The sequence below is a fragment of the Nymphaea colorata genome, chromosome 11 (assembly GCF_008831285.2).
Source record: "Nymphaea colorata isolate Beijing-Zhang1983 chromosome 11, ASM883128v2, whole genome shotgun sequence".
Classification (NCBI taxonomy): domain Eukaryota; kingdom Viridiplantae; phylum Streptophyta; class Magnoliopsida; order Nymphaeales; family Nymphaeaceae; genus Nymphaea; species Nymphaea colorata.
In genome coordinates, this window is record NC_045148.1 from 8452563 (window position 1) to 8473712 (window position 21150).

The following is a 21150-nucleotide window of genomic DNA, read 5'->3' on the forward strand; positions in this document are numbered from 1 at the left end:
TTCTTAAATAGCTTCTTTATGAGTTCCAGGGTTCGAACAACCTCATAAAGTTATGATCTAAGTTAGAAACAAGAGAGAAAAGATAATAACTGAATTTGCTGCCACTGGAGAACCAGAAACAAAAATTATCATCGTGTGAGGAAATCAGTTGCCACTCTGTTCACAGATGACCTAATGCATTCAAGCTATTCAAAGATTACCTTCTTAATGTGATCATACATGGGGTGTATGGCCCATTATATAACCCTAAACAAAGGAGTAACACATTTAAATTTTTATGAATTCACCAACCCTTGCCTATCAGCCACAGCCAATCAAGTACAACACCGGAAAAGATGCCAGACAAAAGCCAGCAGCATAACACGTTCCCAAGTGCATTCTGTTCAGGTCCCTGCAACACAAAACTTATTTATTCAGTACAGGTTTCAGTGTCTGACACCATCTGACCAAAATTTCACTACGTTCCAGTATAATCTGACCAAAGCTTTTCAGGCAGAGAGCCTGCAGCTCAACATCACAAATCACAAATGGGAAAATAAGCACATAATAGTAAAACCTGGCTCTGGTTGTGCCATCTTGGTAATTAATCACCAGTGCAAATAAACCAACCTTGTAACCTTTCGGTGCCACTGTAAGAACGCAGACTGTCAGATGCCCATTGGTGAAACCCAAGATTGATGTCAGCATGATCATCCAGCCTTGGCTTCCGTACTTGGCTGTGAAGTAGAAGGCGGGAATCATGAGGAACCGTGACAAGCATGCCAATGTCAGGATGGGCCTTGAACTTATCTTCAATATTTTGATCAAGGGCGTGTACCGTCCAATGAGATCCAGCACGTTGTAAGCTGCTACCAAAACAAGTGCATACCTGCAGGGGTGAATTGACAATTAGCAATGTCTATTTCCATATAAAGAACAAGTATCTAACACGTATTTTTTTCTGCTCATCAAATAGGCCTGAAAAGATGCTTAAGACATGGGAAGAAGGTACAGAATTAGGTTTTAAATTTTTAATTGGTTTATAATTTAGAACTAGGGTCTCAATAAATTTGGAGAAGTAGCATGAACATTCTCATTTCTCAGTCTGTTGACTCTGTTCCTTAGCAAGTCGGGGATGGAAGGAACTTTAGTACTAAGAAATTGTAGACACGCTATTCTGATTCAGTGTCGGTAATGCTTGTGACAATTGCAATACATATATCATCTGAAAAATAAGAAAGTCAGTGCACATGAAAAGATCGCTTTTAGTGACTATGTCAATTGTCTGGTACAGAGCTATCTAATAATCTGCATGACATATTTTGAAGGCAAATTAGAATCTTCGCTGTTTGTTTGCTTGATGAACAGCACCATCATCAGCATCAATTATGTGCATTCTAATGTGCTGCACCACATCGGTATGCTGGATGACCCTGGCCAACAAAACTAGGCATTTCCTTGGCACATGCATTGACAAGTCTTGAATCTTAATTTCCATGACATGTTATCAGCAGATGAAAGATGAAAATCTTTCACAAGTGATTTCTCCACATTGATGAAATTTATTTGACAGAAACAAAGTGGAATTACATAGTTCCAGAACAGTTTTCATCAACAAATGCCATATAATGCTCAAGAATTACAAGGAAATAGACATAGCAGAAGCACCAAATAATATATCCTAGTCTAACTTGAAAGGAAAAAGCAAACATAATACATACCAATTTCCCAGGCTGTGTGAACCTGTATCTTCAACCAGAAAACCAGGGAATATTGACAATGTCAACACATATATGAAATACAGGTCAAGACAATAGTCTATGTTCTGCCGAAACAGCTCCTTAACGCTCAATCGTTCTAACTCCTTTGGATCTTCTATTTCCTGTAAATATCAAAGATTCTTCCCTTGGAATCACCACTACATGGATATAAAGAAAATTCTACAGGAACGACTGTGGGTTTTACCATCTGATTAAGTTCCAACTGAACACCCCCAGCAGCAAGGTCCGCTGAGACAGTCTTTGACCCCTCTAAAGCTGCCTTTGAGCGGTAGTACTTCACGATTTCAAGCTTAGGGAAGACAAATGCGTAGAGAAGAACACATACCAGCTCAAGCGTGGAACAAATTGAGAAAAAGAGAACTGGGGAAACAATTAGGTAGAGTTAAATCCATGGAAGAATTTCTTTGGATGTTATAGTAAATATATAAAATGTTGACATAATCAAATAAAGTTACCAAACATTTTGGAGACCAAATAGCACCATAAAGGAAAAAAATCTATCCTAGTTAGTTCAATTTTATCCATAAAAGACCTGCGCTTCCAGGCTTATTGAGCACCTTGCTAAACAGTCTATAGTTAAACCATGTTTGATTTCTTGACATGATCATTCCATGACTTGCTCTGTCAGTCAGCAAAAATGTTACAAGGTGCAAAGGGAGAAAATGGGTGCTAGACCACCAACCATTTGTCTAGGCACTAGCAAAATGAGAAGCATGGTCTTGTCCACAATTACTGTAAGAAATTCCTCGGATACAAATGTTACCAAATTTGCATGTTAGATCCTATCGAAGACTTCGAGGAATTTCCCATTGTACTTGATGATAATGTTTCTTTACACAATCAGCTTGAATAACATCACTCACTTGCTCCTTTGCGCAGGCCACCTTTAGAATCTTCAAAGGCTGCTCTAGTAATAAATCTCAGAGCAGATGAGAAAGCCCCAGATGCAGCAAGACCAGCCATAAAAGACTACATTTTTTGTTAAGGAGAAATGTTAGAGTTGATTAAAAGTGAACTAGATGAGCAGATTTAATTATTTCGTTCACCTGTACGAATTCAGGACACATCAGAGACAAGTCACCTAGCATTCCTCCCTGGACATGAGCGTCTGCAATTCCAAATGCTGCACTGATAGCACAAAGGCCGATAAAGGGACCTACACCTCCCCTTCCAGAACTTGCCAAATCCAACTAAGGAAGATGGAAATGTCAGTGTCTGTAATATTAAGCAGACTCATGCAATGTAACCGTAAAAGAGTGACCAAAGTTGCCAAAAGCAACGTTAATAAACAATTGTAACTCATGTAATCTTCTCAATCAGAATATCTGTTACAAGGAAACTAAAATCTAACACCGTAAGGAGAAAACTTACTGCTACAACGAGCAGACTGCTGACGAAGAAAAGCAGATATCCAGACAAATTTCTGCGCCTGGTATTCAACTTTGCTTCATAACGCGTCAAAATGGCAATAGTTCCAAGAGCAAATGGTTGATAGACTAGGGTGAGAATTCTTGAAGGATGATAATTCTGCAAGTAAGCAGCATCAAATAAATGATTGCCATAGGCATCCCACCCAAAAAAATACCATCAGAATTATTCAGGACGACGAGTAAGGAACCTGGATGGAAACTTACAGGAAACAGGTATCCATAATAGTCCACAATGGTTAGCATGCTATTCCATGAAATCAGAGACCCGTTCCCAAGGAACCAACACACCACAATTGCTGCAAATTTTCCCTGAAAGAAATGTTTTCCACTCAAATAATTCAAAAAAACTACCCAACTGAGTTTGGTGAAAGAAACCAACATATTGAAAAAGTCACATACCTTAGCACCAACAGCAGCATCATTCCCGCTGTTGGTCGTCATATTTGCTCTCTGTTTCTGCTTCTGCAAGGAGACAAGAATGAATACAAGAATAGCGAAATGGACTATTAAGAATCTCCGGAGATTACATTTGGAAAGATTAAGGCCATTAGTCTCGAATAATAGCAATTTCGTTTCTAGGAAATGTAAAAAACCTTTTGACTCGTACAGCTGTATTCAATTTCTTGCTCATAAAATTGGATTTCACTTGGCTGTATGGTTGCGGAATTTTTACTCGTTATATTTATGCCTTCAATGCTCGTTGAGCAAGAATTTGCAGAGGTCAGAACGTGCATTTAATTGAGTTAAATATAGTGGTATTTGAGTTAAATATAGTAATTAATAAGAGTCCACTCCTTCATTTGCCACAAAGCCATTACACCTGTCGTGTGATGAGATACAAATTTAAACTACAAGTTCTATAAAAAAATACAAACGACACCCGGATATCAGACTCTGATTCATGTCCAATCTGACTAGCACTTAAATCCAAATTCTCTTACCAGATCCAACCAAACGTTGTGAAATTCGGGACATAATCAGGTGCACTCAATCCATTTACTTCCCTACGCAGAACCGGACTTCATGTCTTATGTAATGCAATCAAACATCAACGTACCAAAGATACCCGTTGGGCAGGTTGAAGAAACCCAGATCCGGTTAAAATGGTCCAACTCGATCCAGCTACACAGTACACCGACCAAACTTAGTCCAGATCTCGGTCCATATCCAACTGAGTTGCGCTACATCAGCCAAAGGGTTTTCCAGACACCATCAAGTGAAGAAAGAGACGGGCATTTAAACCATAATTTATAACCGGTTATTATTTCCACACCTTTAGAAATTTCACAGTTTCATTTCTGTGATTATATGACATATGGCATGATATAACTCAGCTTAAAGTCACAAACTTTCCCAAGAAAATTAAGAAAACGCAAATAATAAGAACAGGAACAAAATGTGAAGAAGAATGGAACAGGCGCACTCAACCGGTCGGGTTTGGAGTGGATATTTTGTTGAGTTCAAATCTAATCAGTTAAATTTCTTAAAGCAATTAAAAGGCGGATTGTTTATCGGAATCAGATTTCGTGGACAACTTTACTCAAGGCTACATTGTCATTGTCGTATTTATCCCCGCCGGTACACCCATCCGAGTTTAGAAGTAGAGGTGCTTAAAATTTTTTAAATTATTTCAAATTATTTATAATATAAAAATAGGATTTATCCTTTTTTATAGGACTATCTGAAATATTTTACCAAATAGACTTTAAGTCCAACGCTTTCACACTAAAAAAAAAGGAAAGAAAATAAGAATCTTTCTCTGACATAGGAATCGAACATAGTAAATTTGACTAATGTTGTCAAGATAAGCTGGAATCAGCAGTAACCACATCTCCCTAACTTTTTTTAAGTATTTTAAGTCTTCCGTGATTTTAAATAAATTATGAACATTTTTCATTTACTTTATAATAAAAATAATTTTTAATTAGCCGATTCGCAAGTGATTCATGCAGATGGATTTCTTTTGATGTGTGCGGGTTTGTGTAAACGTATGAAAACATAAGAATGTCAAACGTATCATGAGAATATGACACATAAATTAAACCTAATAAGCCCATAAAGTCAATACATTACTTTAAAAAATTTATAAATATAATTTACTGATTTGATATTCGTGAACTTTTCAGTTTCTAGATTTAAAAATTTCGAGTGAATGCATGAGTGTCAGGTTTGGAAACAACCTCTTTCAATGATTAAGAAGTAAAATCACAGAAACAAATTGAAATTAGAAAGTACACGTTCGTGTATGTCGTCGTTTTGAAACTTTCAACACGCATTTTCTGATCCCCATTAACAAGCGTTTACTTGCACGGAATTTCAGCCCAAGACTTCATGCCGATTAGTGAAGATCAGACGAAAAGATTTCAAGAGAAAGAAACCACAAAAAAGAAAAGAGAAAACAAACTGTCATTGCTTAGGTGTTGGAAAATCCGGTCATAATTACGAAATATTGCAGTTGCAGAAAGAATCTCGAACTCCGTAGCTTATTATTTTCAAATGGTATTTTCTCAACCGCCGTTCGTTACATAGACCTAAAGGATTCACGTGGATCCCCCCCAAAAAGAAAGAGCGAAGAACAGGGGACTTCTAAACAAACAAGGCGTTAGAAATTTTTTCCACCATGAGTTGTACAAAACAAGGAAATGAAGACGTCACGGAGTAGGAAACTCAAGGAAGCATTCAAAGAAAACAAAGCAAAAGCAAAATGAAAGATAAGGAAAGCCATTACAATAAATAGCCTTTTGAAAAGGAAAAATCGTATCGATCCGTTTTCCTTTCTGTCACTTTCCTATCAAACAACGGAAAACGAAAAAAAAAGAGACGAAGCGGCCTGGAGGAAAACCATAAAGCGGAGATCACCTGAGAATCCAAAGCCCGAAGCCTTTGCCCCTCTTCTCTTTCTCCCAAGAAGCTTGATCCGGCCACTAGCCGGGGCGGATGGGTCGTTCTCGCCTTCGTTTTCCCCTCGACGGGATTCTGGATTTCAATGTTCACTCTGGAGAGATTCTTCCCTTCTCCCCTTGCTTCGCTCCCTCTCTCCCCAGTAGAGTGGAAAAGGCAAGCAAATCCGTTGCACCGATCGTAAGGAGATTCTCGCGGGAAGAAAATCCCGGAAAGTTTTTAGGCCACGTTGGATTGGAGCGGGAAACAGAGTAAACGTATGAACGCCCTTCAGCGAACGTTTGGATATTCAAGAATCCGATTGAACGGATCGGGTTACATTGGGGCAAAATGATGATCAGGCAATCATTCGTGGATTCAGGGCAACCATTTTTTTCTATTTAAATTTTTATTTTATGAATTTGGTTAAAAGCGTGAAGAGATGTAGCATAATTTGTTCGGGAGAATTACAAGTAAATTTTTAATATACTGGTTTTTCATTTGAAAAACGAGTAGAATATTTAAAAAATCACTACACATAATTTTCCAGTCAAGTCTAACTTTAACAATCTGAGTTCAACTCAACTCGATTCTTTGAACAAGTCGATTCATAAACTCGAGCTAGGCGGCTGGTTAAGCAACTGATTCAACTTTAATTGATTAGGGCAGGTTTTTTCTGTTCCACTTTTTCCTTCCTGCACTTTTTCTACTTGGCTTAGCGTATTACAGTTTCAAGAAAAAACCGGAAGCATTCCACAGAAAAATTTTTCCAGGCTCGGTTTATGTCCCACCGGAAAAGCGTGAACAGTCTTTCCGGCCATTTGGTGTAAAATGCTGGTAGTTCTGTTATATATATATATATATATATATATATTAAGTTCACAAATTATTTAATGAGAAAGGAAAAAAAAAATAGGCACCGTTGTCTGGTATTAATCAAAGTCGGTAAAGATTGGATTTGTTTCAAGTCATAGGAAAAAAATTTCAATTGATTCGGCGTTGAATCGACTGATGTGATTCTATCACTTTGGAGTTTTAATAGAAAAAACTTGAATATTTTTTGTGAATAAATATTCGAAACATTGAAGCCCGCAGTTGCGATCGGGCTGCCGGAGCGCGTTGGGTAAAACAACAAAGACAGCGGGCTATTTATTTCACTGGCGCGCAAACCAAGGCCACAATTTCCGAGCCCCGGCGAGCCGAGGGCGGCTCATTGTCGAAGCTATTTCATTAACTTTGTTTAAAGATTAGAAAACATGAATCTATTTCAATTTTTAGTTTATATTCACAAAACATGTAATAAAATGTTATTATTATTATTAATTTAACAAAACATTATTATATGTAAATTAAAAAATTAATTAAAAACATGAGCAAAAAAAAACAAAATTTGTCGGCACAAACACCAAAGTTGAGGTCCAAACTAAGTGCAATATGGTTACAAAACACACTACTTTAATCCTTGAAACCTGAAAGCGACCCCCAACCCCGATTGGCAAATCCATGGGCTAAAATAAATAAGAAGTTATGTAAAGCAAATTGGTTGGTAAACGTCGATTTGCTGATTATTGCGGTAAATATGGATCTATGCAAATTTAGACTTTTTAAAAATATTTATAAGAGAAAAACTTTTTGGACATTAGACGGATTTCCTCCAAAAGAAAAAAAGGCTACGATTTGTTGATTTACTGACGCAGATTTTGGACCATTTTTTATGGTGAATCGGCCTGGTTTCCTACTTTCTATCTAAGAAATAATGGAAAAAAACGAATTTGTACTAATTTAAATTACAAATGATGATGATAAAATTGCGTATGTTAAGGGCAATCAATAGTTAAATTAAATTTGCGAAGAAATGGGTACTTGACAAATTCATCGTTTGTATAATTAGCCAACCCCGAGTCTTCCAGTTGGGCCTTGCATCTGAATTCTTCCGTTAAATTAAGAACAGTCATTTTAATTCACAGTAAAATGTTGCCAGTCGTTTAAAAGATATAAACCTTTAACAATAGTGCAAATCACGATTAAGGATGAATTTGTTAGCGTTAACACTTATAGTATATGGATGGAAATGTTAATTGCCCATTATAAGGTAGAAATAAACTTCAATAAAGCAATTCCCTTACATGAGATGAATCAAGGAATTAATTGCATCATAGAAAGGAAATATGATCCTTCTTTCGCATCAAGGTGGGGTGCTTCGGCCCCTCTTTCAGGTTGTGGGGTTCCCTCCTGCTCACCCAAATTCACAAGTGTAAAGTTCTTGTCATGTTTGATTGCCGGAGAAGGTTATCTCCATGGCGGTTTCTGAACAGTATGGAGGACATGGGTGACTGTTTGAACAAACATATTGGGCACACTAAAAAATGGATATAAGGTACAAGTTTTAAGTATCTTAATAAACAAGGTGGAGAAAATGATTTTAGCTCAAAGGGGACCCATTTTGATTTACATCCTGGTGCATGGTGTGTGTATATATATATATATATATATGCGATGCATGTATACAAATATGTATAAAAAAAGTCATACTGCAGCTGGGTGACACGTGCACTTGATTTCCTAGCATACAAACTGCAGTTTGTTGTTTGTGGAACTATGTATAAGGGTGAAGACGAGTCAGTCGAGGGCGAGTTCAGTCAGCTCCAACTCAACTCGCTAATGAAACCTCAAGTTTGACTCAGCTCGAGAATAGCTGGACGGAAGCAAGCAGCTCGAACTCGACTCAGCCGTAATGTGTTGAGCTCGAGCTCAACTTGATTAAGGCTTGACAAACTTGTTTGAATAGAATTGATATTCATCTTTACGTGTTGATCTTGAGCTCAACTTGATTAAAGCTTGACAAACTTGTTTGAATAGAATTGATATTCATCTTTACGTGTTGATCTTGAGCTCAACTTGATTAAAGCTCGACAAATTCGTAAACTCGTTTGAATATATCGACTTTATTAAGGCTTAAGTTTGACTCGACAGTTATGTATTGAGTTTGAACTCAACTCGATTATTTGACAAGCTGACTTATGAATTCGAGTTCGACTCGTTAAGCAAATGACTCGGCTCGAACTTGTCCATGAACCGAGCTTTAACAAGTCGAGCTCAAGTAGCTCTACTCATTGTTCACCCCTGTACAAGTATTGTGGGTAGAGTATTTGAAACTATATTGATACGATAGTCGATATTTGTTGCCTGGACCCTTAGCAGCAACGGATGTTCTGGCGATCAAACACAAGATCTGTCATCCGATAGATTGCTGTTCAGAAAACACGAATTGGATTTATAAGACTTTGACACCTAGAACATGGCCTATGATAAAAATCAAAGCAATTCATAAACCAACTTGCATCCCTTTGATCAAACACACCAAGAGCTGATCAGATAGAGTGTCCTCCCGAAACAAACGGAGGAGAAATAGATGTTGAATCAGCGGATACCCTAAAAAAGGATAATTCCCACATAAAGTTTACCTTTTCTCTTTGTGGTTCTAGGCATGAAACACAACTGGGTTGGCTAATTTTAGGTGTTTCTACTCGTGGTTGAGATTAATCGTCGTCTGCCTGTAAATAAAACCTGTCACCTCCTTCTCAACATCACCACCAATAGAACAATCACCATCGGCAGGGACACCATGGAAGGTACACCAAAGTTGCAGCAGCTACCATCCTTTCTCCTCATCCTTTTCTTCGCCGTCTACGTACTCCCCTTCTCCGCCTCCACCGCGGCCGGCGCTACCACAGCCACCACAATCCGCGTCCAGATCAAACTCATACATGGAGATGCCCACAGGAATCTAACCTACCAACAGCACTTAGATGCGGGACTACGCCGAACTCAAGATCGAGCCATGCATTTGTTGAACCAGACCATGAAAGTGCAACCTGATCATCGGAAGTCATCACCACCCAGCCAGAAAACGAGCACCGTGCAATCGAAAATACAAGGCTATCATGGAGAATACATTATGAGGCTTGCAGTCGGAACTCCACCAACCTCCTTCTTCGCCGATATTGATACAGGCAGTCCGCTTACATGGGCTAAGTGTCCCCAGCTAGAAGATCCACTTTTTGATCCTAAAAGCTCATCCTCATATTCCAAAGTTCCATGCTCAAACCCACTCTGCAACATCACTGGTGCGATCTCCATTTGTGATGATGATGATCAATCCTGTGACTACGGAGTCATGTATGGGGACGGATCACTTGCCCTGGGAACTCTCAGTTGGGAGACTTTCCACTTGGGCCCCCTGACAGTTAAGAACGTCGCGTTTGGCTGCAGCTTTTTCGTTGGTGGTTTTGATCACATGCAACCTGCAATAGTTGCGTTCAATAGAGGGCCCTTGTCGCTCATCTCTCAATTGGGCCCATTGATTGGTCACCAGTTCTCCTACTGCTTGGGTGGGTTTGAGGCCTCTGACCAAAGCAAGCTCACACTTGGACCTAGCAGCGACTCCATCCGATCCAACGCCACAATAAGTGTACCGTTGCTGGTAAATCCTTCGAATCCAGACCAATATTTTGTGGCCTTGCAAGGCATCAGTGTCGGCGGGAAACGCCTCCCCATCCCTGAATCTGCATTCCAATTTGGTCCTAATGGAAATGGTGGTGTCGTTGTTGATTCAGGCACAACTATTATGACCCTTGTTCCAAAGGCATACAGGTATAAATGTTTCTGCTGGTCTTCTTTTTATTGCTTTGATTTGGCTAGAACTAAGTGTCCATGAATCTACGGCAATCTTTTAAAGTAAATTCATAAGACGTTCACAAGGTATTTCATTTGCCAAACAATCCCAAAAACTTTGCATGTTAAGAATGCACATTTGCATGGAATGGGGACACAAAAAATCATAGTCATGAATTGAGCTTGAAACAACTGAAAATTAACCAACATCCAGGTTCTTTTATCCAATCCCTACTAGAAAACTTGAGGGTGATCCTATACCTTATGTTCTCATTTTTTCTCATTATAAAGAGGTTGTTGGTGTCTTGATTTAACTAATCTAGAATACAAATATTGGTCAAAGATACTTCATTTAATAAATAAATACTTTTATATGTAGCATAAGTCCTCCCAAGCCCTGAAGCAAACTAGATAGTGAGAGACATTGGGTTGTGGCCTTAGAGATTTTACATGGAAGGCAGTTTCCACTCTATTTAAATATTAAAAGAAGATCTACATATGTAGATCAGATTCCAATGATATTAAAGTGCTTGCTTGTAATTGGATGTGAATGTATGACTTAAGCAAAGACACTGAAGGCATCTCTGTAGGTTTTGCCTTGCTTGCTAAATTTTCAATTCTATCTCATATGTGCAACAGAACCAGATTGAGACCTGTACATAGCTACCATGAGACACTGACATCTGATTTAATTGGATTACCTAATTCTCATTTACATGCAAGAAGTTAAGTTCAACATTGCACTTTCGCATCTTTAATGATCCTTTTTTTATTGTCATCTGCACACAAGTGTAGCCGATTTTAGTATTTTACTTCTGCAACCTAATCATTGTTGCGTTGGTTTAGAAAATTATGATGGTATTGCTGGCATATATTGGAGAGGAGATTCTCTCACCCTCTGCTTTCATGGGCTTGAGTTTTTAAAAGATGAATAACAAGTACTTTTCTTGGAATATCATATGATTCTAATATCAACCCAAGGAATGTGCACCATGACCCATATATAGCATTCTAATTTGTGAAGTGTGAATTCCAAAGTATGAACTACACATATCTTTCTCTACTATTAGGTGATTGTGCTAGTGAATATGGCTATGTCCCTTATAGTTAACATATAAACAACAATTGTCTAGACATATCAAATAAAAAGGAAGAAGCACCTGGTGATGTAAGTAATCTTCTGGAACCTTGTTCATGTTTAGCTCTTGATCTAGCTTAAGTTATTAGATGATTACATATGCTTATTGTTAATTTTATTTGATCTCAATGACAGTCATGTAAAGGAAGCGTTCGTCAAGGGACTTGGTCAGCTGACTCAGGTGCCACATCTTAATGACACCTTGCAATTTGATGCCTGCTTTCATGGCGTTCCCAACTCAAATTCCATCCCAACTTTCACACTTCACTTTGACGGCGGTGACCTGCAAGTGCCCATTGAAAACTACATTCTACGCGATGAGGAAATGCAAAAGTCTTGCTTAGCCATTATTCCATCACCAACTCCTGCGAACATTATTGGAGCCACCACTATGCAGAACTTCCATGTCAATTTTGATCTTGGGGCGAACACGATCACCTTCACACGCGTGCAGTGCAGTAAATTGTGAAGCCGCCATCCATGGCCTTTTTTCTTTTCTTCTAGTGCTTTTAAACATAACAGAGATATTTAAGAGATGCAATCGGTTTTGCTTTCTTCTCCTTGCTGCTCTATGGCATGCCAATGGCGATGAATTGTGCCATATTAAATGTTACAAGTATAACATTTAAAAAAATGTCATCCCCATCACTTCTTATTCTATTCTACATTGAATTTTGGAGCCTGATAAAGATAAAGAGTAAATAAACCCCATCTATGCATGTGCTTTCCCCTTTTTTTTATTATTACAAAGGTAGGTGGAATTATAGTTTCAAAATTTTGATAGGGACGAAAATATAATTGTTCGAAGTTTTATATAGGTTAAAATGATACTTCTTAAATTAAATTTTAAATTAAAAAACAAAGTTTTTTTGAGGGGTGGCCATGCTCCCTGCCAAGACTCCACCCCTGTTGGCAACTATAGTTATATACGAAGAAGACTCTGTTTGAACCCATCTTACACAAAGATTCTATTCAAAACCAATTGAACTCCAGGTATCATTTGATTCCCTAGAATTAAAATTTTGGAATGCCAATTTCAGAGTTTTGATTACGCAATTGGAGAAATGAGAAAGAAGTTGTCAATTTCTATTGATTTTTTTGAGTTAGTTCATTTCTATGTTTAGGGCCTCCTGCTTTTTACTCTGATCTCTACTATAGATATTATGTTTTTTTTTTTTAATGATGATAAATCATGCATGACATGACTTTATTTTCTAAAAGAAAAAAATGAAGTTTCAAAATCTTTTGAAGAATTTTAAGAGTTTATTTACACCTAATATGGTTTTAAAATTAAAGAAAAAAAAAACTCTGGCCTGAAAATGGCGAGAATATGTTAATCAAATTCTCCAAGATTTCATGAAAAGTAAAGGGATTAAGCTGCAAGTAATTTGCATCAGGACTCCACAACAGGTGCGTCACTTCTCCCTTTCTCTCCTTCTCAAGGCCAAGAGATTATACCAGAAGATCCATGGGATCCAGTTCTGTCGGAAACCCAATCCTGATTCGGTTTCGCACTGAAAAACTCTTTTGTGGTGGAGAAGCAGAATGCAGATGGGTGGATCTAGGAGTCCTGTGCTGCGACGAGAGCCGAAGGATGAATAGTAGAGATGAAGGACAGAACACAATAAACCACCTCTGCCATCGTGTCCCTGTCGCAGCAGCAGGGTCGTGGCCTTAAATTCTCCCACTTTGGTTTATTTTTTCCCGCTCTCTTGATCTGTATAGCTGATTATGAACGTAGAGTGAACGATCTCGCTGTTATGGTGCCCTCGATTCCTTAACATGCATTTGAAGTGAAAATTCTTCGTGGTATTTTTGCTGCAATCTGTAATTGTTGGTGTTATCGTGTGCTTATTACTTGATCAACAAACAATCTCTTTGGTGACGCGGATCATAACTACTATAAGTATGTCATCAATCACTGAGAGTAATGGAGACATCTAGAATCTGTTGATTCTCAGAAGTTCGATCAAATATATATAAGAACATTTCATTGTCTACACTCAAAGAAAATGTTTGAAAATCATCTGTTCTACATTAACAGCATTAAAACCATTCGTATCAATTGAAAAAATTCATGAACGATCTTCGTGGCATCATTAGAATTTTGATCAAAGTTCTAAGTATCTCCATTACTCTTGAGTGATTGATGACATACTCGTAGTAGTTATGGTCCGTGTCACCAACACATTATTAGTTGCCCACATAAAAAAAAAACTTGCCTTCCGTGGATCAATTATTTGATCAAATAACAAGATTAATCTCACCGCCCGAGCGAGAGTCGAGCCACGATTTGTTTGTTTTAGTTTCAGTTCAATAAATGCAGAATCACAGAAATGCTAGTGCCTGACGTTTGATTTCTTCGAAATTGTGCAAGCAGCAAAATGCTGGTCATTTTAGATTCATTATTCTTTACGGAGAAAGTGGTGGTGGGTAGAAAGCTGATACTGCCGAACACAAGGAAAAATAGTGACAGTTATAGCATCCCAATTGATAGGTTCACTCCCAAAATGTTTCTCAAAATAATGTTACTTGATAATGCGTTTCATAGTGGAACCTTTCAAAGATGATAATGTGAGAAAATCATAGTTGGCAAACTCGTGACTCGTCGACTACTTGGTGAGTTAACTCATTGACTTGGTCAAGTTTTAAAATAAACTGAATCAGATGAGTCAGTGTCGAGCCAGGCTGAGTTGGTCTAACCTTGACTCGTAACCAGGTTTTCTAACGATTCAAGTTGAATCAAGTGAGTCAGTGTCAAGCCAAGCTGAGTCAGGGCTGAGTTTGTCCAACCTTGACTCGTAACCAGGTTTTCTAGCGAACCGAGTTGACTCGAGCGATTCTCAAGCCAACTCGGCGAGTCAGCCAATATGGAGAAAATCGTCTTCATGGAGAGTGTAGTCTTTTAATAGTTATTTTTGAAGCATATATAATTATGATTAGAGTTCCATTAATATTACTACAAAAAAAGGGTTTTTATTGACAGGAAAAATGTCAGTAAAACAAGCATAAACATCAGGAAATTTTTTACTCTCGTTTTATAAAATCGGCCAGTATAGAGAGTGCCACTTATTAACGTAGGAAAAACCGCCAAAAAATGATTTTTATTGATGCAAGTGGTCGTCAGTTCCCATTGCTAGTTTTACCAAAGAAGCTGACCATGAGTATCGTCTCTAATTTTTACTGATGGCCTACCTCTTCAGTGTATTTTTTGAAATACCCAAACATAAATGCATGAAAAAACTGCTATATTTTATTGATAGATGTATGCTTGTTGATAAGACCAGCTTTTTACTTACATATTAAGCACGTCACTTGGAATCACAAATCAGTAAAACTAGCTTTTTTTTTATGCGAAATGGACGTCGGTACTTTTTATCAACCTTCAGAGTTGGACGTCGGTGAAAGTTTCATTTTTACCAATGTTTGTAAAATGGACACCACAAGTTGGTGAAGGCTGCTTTTCACCTACGTCGTCCTCTAGACATCGGTAAAAATTAATCTTCACCTTCACGGACACTTACGTTTAAACATCGATAAAAGTTGCTTTTCACATATGCAAGTTTTCACACTCGTTAGTGAATCCATCTTTTTCTTTTCTAGTGTATCTTCAAAACAAAGCTTACCTTTTTTTCATCTCCACTAACAACAAGCACGTAAATGTTTTGTGGCAAACATCTTCATGGCTTCTAATTGGTGTTAAAAAACAACACTGTAATAATTTTTCTATTAGATATTCACTTGCATTAGTAGCGTGCTCCGTTTGTGTGTGTTGCTTGTGTTTGTGCGTGTGCATCTTATGCAAGAGATACAAAAAGTCATAAGGTGGATTTCTCTCTCCTCGGGTTTTTCTAGCGTTAGGTCTTATGCTAAAGAAACAGGAAATGGCTGATTGATGGTGAGTGATCAAACAAAGTGGAGTTTCTGAGTTAGTCTGGTTGTTTCAGTACATATACAGTTACCAGTTGAAAAAAGATAGGTAAAACTTTTTGATCCACGTGATCAGATGCAATAACACGATGAAGGACAAGGTAAAGAAAGATGTCAAGAATAAAAGTACACTGAACAGGAGGAAAGAAATTATATATATGCATATTAATTGCAGCTTATGTAAGTACCAGTGAGGGCATTTCGGTGCTCAACGGATGCTTACTGCAGTCCTTGGAAAAACAAGAAAACAATGACATATTAACTTAATCGACAAAACTCCTGCGAAAGAACATCTATAATCTACTTGGCAAGTTTCACTGTGGTCGAAGCTTCGTTTATCTGGGGACTCTAGAGAAGAGGGGGCCGTCCGGAGAAGAGGGGCCGTGGGAAATGGAGAAAAAAATGGTGCGATCTCCGGGGGCTGAGCCGCCAGAGGTAGCTGGAAGCATGGTTGCCTGATGGAGAGAGTGCCCACTAGAAAAAGCGACTTGTACAGCATTGTTTAACGCATGATCTACAGTAATGAGTTGAGAGTATGAGGGACAGGAAGAGATAGAACGGATATGGCGGCAAGCCAATCCTTGGGTTTGAATCCTCCTTCTTGGTGTTCAACCCTCTTTTTGGTGTTGCCCTGTTCACAACTTTCTCTCTCTAAACATTCCCCTACACAGCCACAGCACCAAGCACAAGGCACCAACTTGGTGTTTTCTGTCCTCCTCCCTATATTAAGGATAAGCTTCACATTAAAGGCCATGTTAAGGTTGGACACGTTGAAGGCATTCATGGACAAGTTGAAGGCATTGAGGGGGCGTTTGATAGTAGGGATGTCAACGGATCGGATTCGGATTGGATACATCTTCAACCATATCCGTTTTTTCGGATATTCATATATTCGGATTTGAATTCGGACAAAGCAAAGTCATATTCAAATCCGAATCCGAAATCTGATTTTACAATCCGAATCCGATCCGAATCCGATTTTTATATTTATATCCGAATCCGAATTTTGAACCGAATTTTGCCATTTTTCAAGCATTAGATAGAGGATATTTGTCTAAAACTGAATCCGATCCAAATTCGTATCCGAATCCAATCCGATATTCATGTATATCCGAATCCGAATCCGATCGGATGTCATTTATTAAATCTGAATCCGATCCGATTTCTTAATCGGATATTAAATTTTTATCCATATCCGTTTTTTTGGATCGGATCGGTCGGATATCCGATTCAAATCGAATATATGCCCTATTTGATAGTCTCTAATTTAAGATCCTTAGTGTTTGAGAACCATGGATTTGGATTTAAGATCAGACCCTTCCTCTTTCTAATCTTAAATCCATCCTTTTATAAATGTAAAAAATAAAATGAAGATCTTAAAGTGTGCTGACCTAAAATCTTTAGTTAATGAACCATGGGTTTTATGGTCGATCTTTTGGCACATTAGTGAAAACATACTAATGGTTACCACTTATGCAGGTGAGAACTGTTCTGGTTTAGTTTTGAATTTGTTGTTGCTTCCTTCAACTGTCTTGACAATGCCACCGTTGAAGTGGTCTTGACTCTTTTAACTTTATTGGACAAAACTTCGATATTTCTTTGTGCATTCCTCTTGAAATTTGAATGTTTAAATCTTCTTTTTCTCCTAGTGGTATTTCTTGTTTCTTTTTCACTTGTTTGATATTATTTCTTGAAGGATAAGATCGTTTAGGAAATTGTGCTTTTAGCTTTTGTACATAAAGAAGCAACGGTTGCCATTTCTGGAAGTAGTAAATGAGTTTGATTGGTGCTTTTGACACGGTTTTTTTTTTGCATTTCTAGTGGTTGCTTATTACAATGGTAGTTGATTGAGATGTTGATTTGATCATGTCGTTACAGGTCTCTATCGCTACAGAGTTGGTGATCTCTTGAGGGTCTCCGGCTTCAAGAACAAGGCTCCCCAATTCCAGTTCGTCTGCCGGAAAAATGTGGTTCTCAGCATCGATTCCGACAAGACCGATGAGGTCGAGCTCCAAAACGCGGTCAAGAATGCCGTGCACCACCTCGAGCCATTTGATGCCACCCTCGCCGAGTACACCAGCCATGCAGACACCAGCGCCATACCGGGTCACTATGTGCTGTTCTGGGAGCTCAAACACGGTGCAACTCCAATCCCCCCATGTATCTTTGAAGATTGCTGCCTCACCATAGAAGAGTCACTCAACAGTGTCTACCGGCAAGGTAACTGTATTTTTTACATATACAGTTACCAGTTGAAAAAAGATAGGTAAAACTTTATGATCCACTTGATCAGATGCTATAACACGACGAAGAACAAGGTAAAGAAAGATGTCAAGAATAAAAGTACACTGAACAGGAGGAAAGAAATTATATATATATGCATGTTAATTGCAGCTTATGTAAATACCAGTGAGGGCATTTCGGTGCTGAACGGATGCTTACTGCAGTCCTTGGAAAAACAAAAAAACAATGACCTATTAACTTAATCAACAAAACTCCTCCGAAAGAATGTCTATAATCTACTTGGCAAGTTTCACAGTGGTCGAAGCTTCGTTTATCTGGGGACTCTGGAGAAGAGGGGCCGTCCGGAGAAGAAGGGCCATGGGAAATGGAGAAAAAAATGGTGCGATCTCTGCTCGGGGGCTGAGCCGCCAGAGGTAGCTGGAAGCATGGTTGCCTGATGGAGAGAGTGCCCACTAGAAAAAGCCAATTGTACAGCATTGTTTAACGCATGATCTACAGTAATGAGTTGAGAGTATGGGGACATGAAGAGATAGAACGGATATGGCGGCAAGCCAATCCTTGGGTTTGAATCCTCGTTCTTGGTGTTCAACCCTCTTTTTGGTGTCCCCTTGTTCACAACTTTCTCTCTCTAAACGTTCCCCTACACCAACTTGGTGTTTAATGTCGTCCTCCCTATATATTAAGGATAAGCTTCAAATTAAGGTGATGATAAAGGTTGGACGCGTTGAAGGCGGGGGCGTTTGATGGTATGGAATTTAAGATCCTCAAAGAGCGTTTCAGAACCATGGATTTAAGATCAGACTTTTTCTCTTCTCAATATTAAATCCGTCCTTTTCTAAATGTAAAAAATAAAATGAGGATCTTAAAGTGTTGTACTTAGTCTGACCTAAAATCTTTAGTTTAATGAACGATGGGTTTTATCGTGAATCTTTTGCCACATCAGTGAAAACATGTCAAGTCAATCCACAAATCTAAGGGTATCAAACCTTTCCTGTAGAAAAAGAATCCACCCCAAGATGAAAAGCGTGCAATGGACACTAGTTTTTTTTGTTGCAGAAACTAAACTATAATTTTAAAATTTTAACATGAGCTGAAATAGAAATTTTCAAATCTTTAATTACATTAAACAAGATTTTTTAAAAAAATTGCATATAGTTTTTTGAATTTTTTAAAATTTGACAAAAAACAATGCCCTTGCCTCCATTAAGCTATATAGCTGTTATTGCCAATGTTAATAAGCTGAATTTTTGGAAAGGAGATAACTACTATAAACCTTACAATCTAAAAGATAAGGAAATTAAGGATTCTAGAAGTGTTATTGCCAATATTAATAAGCTGAATTTTTGAAAATGGATAATTGCTATAAACCTTACAATCCAAAAGATAAGGAAATTAAGGATTCTACGGGTGTCATTGTCAATATTAACAATGAATTAAAAAGATTAAAAACTAAAGGAACAAATTGTTGGACATACATAATATATAATAGAACCTCTGACAAAATAACATAGAAATTGAGAGAGAAAATTTAAACTCTCTCTCTCTTTCTCATCAAACCACTTAATTTTTTTCTTGTCTCTATTATCTTTTTTTTGTGGTGTCAGAGTCTACGCTATGTTTGGATGAAGGGAAAAAGAAAGAAAAGAATGGATGCAAGGGGAAAAGAACGGAAGGAAATGGGGAGGGAAAGGAGAATATAGGAAAAAAAATGATCATCTGTTCCTTTTGCTTTCAATCTCTTCTTTTGAGAGGAATGAAAATTACATTAAAATCTCATACTTTTTATTTTCTTTCTTTTCCTTGCATCCAAACGCAATTATTAGTTTTCACTTCCTTTCTTTTCATATAGGAAAGATCGTTTTTTCCATTCCTTTAACTGCATTCAACCGTTCGACCACTAAACTTGAAGGTTCTTAATTAAAGTGGCCGAGTGGTGTGGCGCCGAGGCTGGCAGGGTTTGCAGGAGATATCCTGGCTTGACGATACTGCGGACGGGATACTTCTCGATGTTCTTGTAGTAGTCGGCGATGAAGTCTACCATGATAGAGCTTGTTTCCTGAACTCTTCTGCCTGTAAGGGCTGGAACCCTTCAGCCATGAAGTCAAGGCTACATGAGTTTAGGCTTCCCATCTCTTTAGAACAAATCCTGTAACAGAAGAATCAATCGTCTAGCAAGATCTCTCCCTCTCTCTCTCTTTCCTCTCTAATGAAAGATCAAGTGATAATTGGACGGAGGTTGGTGGTAGTGCAGGAGGAAGATGGAGGGTTTACATAGAGCTGCAGCTACCGGTCGTTTACCCGTGGTTCCTGGTCGTCAGTCCACACTTGCGCGCGGAATTGACGATGGAGAGAATGGAAATTAAATGGAGAATTTATAATCCTGTTTGATTCACACCTAAAAACAATCCTCACACCGCCCCTGCATGAATGCTCATAATAAACAGCTCTGTAGTAGATCTACTTACATGCATATATAGTAACAACTTATGGCAGTTTAACAAGAGTTTATAACTTTTTCTCAAACTTTTTTTAAATTCTTGATCATCCAGAAACTATGAATTATGTATATATAAAACCTTTCAAATACATAATCAAATAATTGAAGGTTGGTTTATACGCATATGCACCGGGAAAAAATGGAGTATTTGGGATATTTTGGATACTTTTTTTAAAAATAAATTTTTAATTTTTAATTTTTTTGCTAAACTTTTTTGCTATCATTATTTTTTTGTAACATGGCTATTTTAATCATGTGCACAATTTTTTTGCTAAACTTTTTCGCTATTATTATTTTAAGGTTGGTTTATTTTTTTTTGTCTCTTTCTTTTTTTCTTTTTTTGTCTCTTTGTTATATATTTTCATTTTATCGGCACTTTTATATATATATATATATATATATATATATATATATATATATATATATATATATATATATATATATATATATATTATATATATATATATATATATATATATATATATATATATATATATATATATATAAAAGAACCCTTCAACCATGGAGGGCAGTGTGAGGATTGTCTTTTAAGTGCAAATCAAATAAGATTGTAAATTCTCCTTTTAATTTCCGTTC

The 21150-nt window shown here is 37.7% G+C and overlaps 2 protein-coding genes across 4 annotated transcripts; one reads left to right on the forward strand and one right to left on the reverse strand.

Moving 5' to 3' along the window:
* Positions 1-76: 76 nt before the first annotated feature.
* Positions 77-6421, reverse strand: LOC116263714 (equilibrative nucleotide transporter 3-like). 3 transcript variants are annotated; one of them, XM_031643454.2, is made up of 10 exons: positions 6050-6421; positions 3590-3652; positions 3395-3499; positions 3132-3287; positions 2807-2950; positions 2624-2729; positions 1945-2120; positions 1701-1861; positions 610-868; positions 77-391 (listed from the first exon to the last, which is right to left on the reverse strand). In XM_031643454.2, the coding sequence occupies exons 2-10, from the start codon at positions 3629-3631 to the stop codon at positions 284-286; spliced, it is 1257 nt and encodes a 418-aa protein (XP_031499314.1). In that variant the 5' UTR covers positions 3632-3652; positions 6050-6421; the 3' UTR covers positions 77-283. The 3 variants fall into 3 exon arrangements, with proteins under 3 accessions (XP_031499314.1, XP_031499315.1, XP_031499312.1); XM_031643455.2 differs by lacking the exon at positions 6050-6421 and adding an exon at positions 4248-4337; XM_031643452.2 differs by lacking the exon at positions 6050-6421 and adding an exon at positions 3784-3939.
* A 3244-nt stretch (positions 6422-9665) lies between these two features.
* LOC116264623 (aspartic proteinase nepenthesin-1-like) lies at positions 9666-12570 on the forward strand. The gene is made up of 2 exons (XM_031644949.2): positions 9666-10723; positions 12018-12570. The coding sequence occupies exons 1-2, from the start codon at positions 9696-9698 to the stop codon at positions 12349-12351; spliced, it is 1362 nt and encodes a 453-aa protein (XP_031500809.1). The 5' UTR covers positions 9666-9695; the 3' UTR covers positions 12352-12570.
* The last annotated feature ends 8580 nt before the right edge of the window (positions 12571-21150 follow it).

Bases quoted from the DNA above. Each gene is read 5' to 3' on its own strand.
- LOC116263714 (XM_031643452.2), bottom strand. From the start codon at position 3,924: ATGCACGTTCTGACCTCTGCAAATTCTTGCTCAACGAGCATTGAAGGC. The intron at 3,500-3,589 runs GTATGTGACTTT...CATTTCTTTCAG, and splicing joins ATGCTGCTGTTGGTGCTAAG to GGAAAATTTGCAGCAATTGT. The intron at 392-609 runs GTTGGTTTATTT...TTTGTGTTGCAG, and splicing joins TGGCACCGAAAGGTTACAAG to GGACCTGAACAGAATGCACT.
- LOC116264623 (XM_031644949.2), top strand. From the start codon at position 9,696: ATGGAAGGTACACCAAAGTTGCAGCAGCTACCATCCTTTCTCCTCATC. The intron at 10,724-12,017 runs GTATAAATGTTT...TCTCAATGACAG, and splicing joins CTTGTTCCAAAGGCATACAG to TCATGTAAAGGAAGCGTTCG.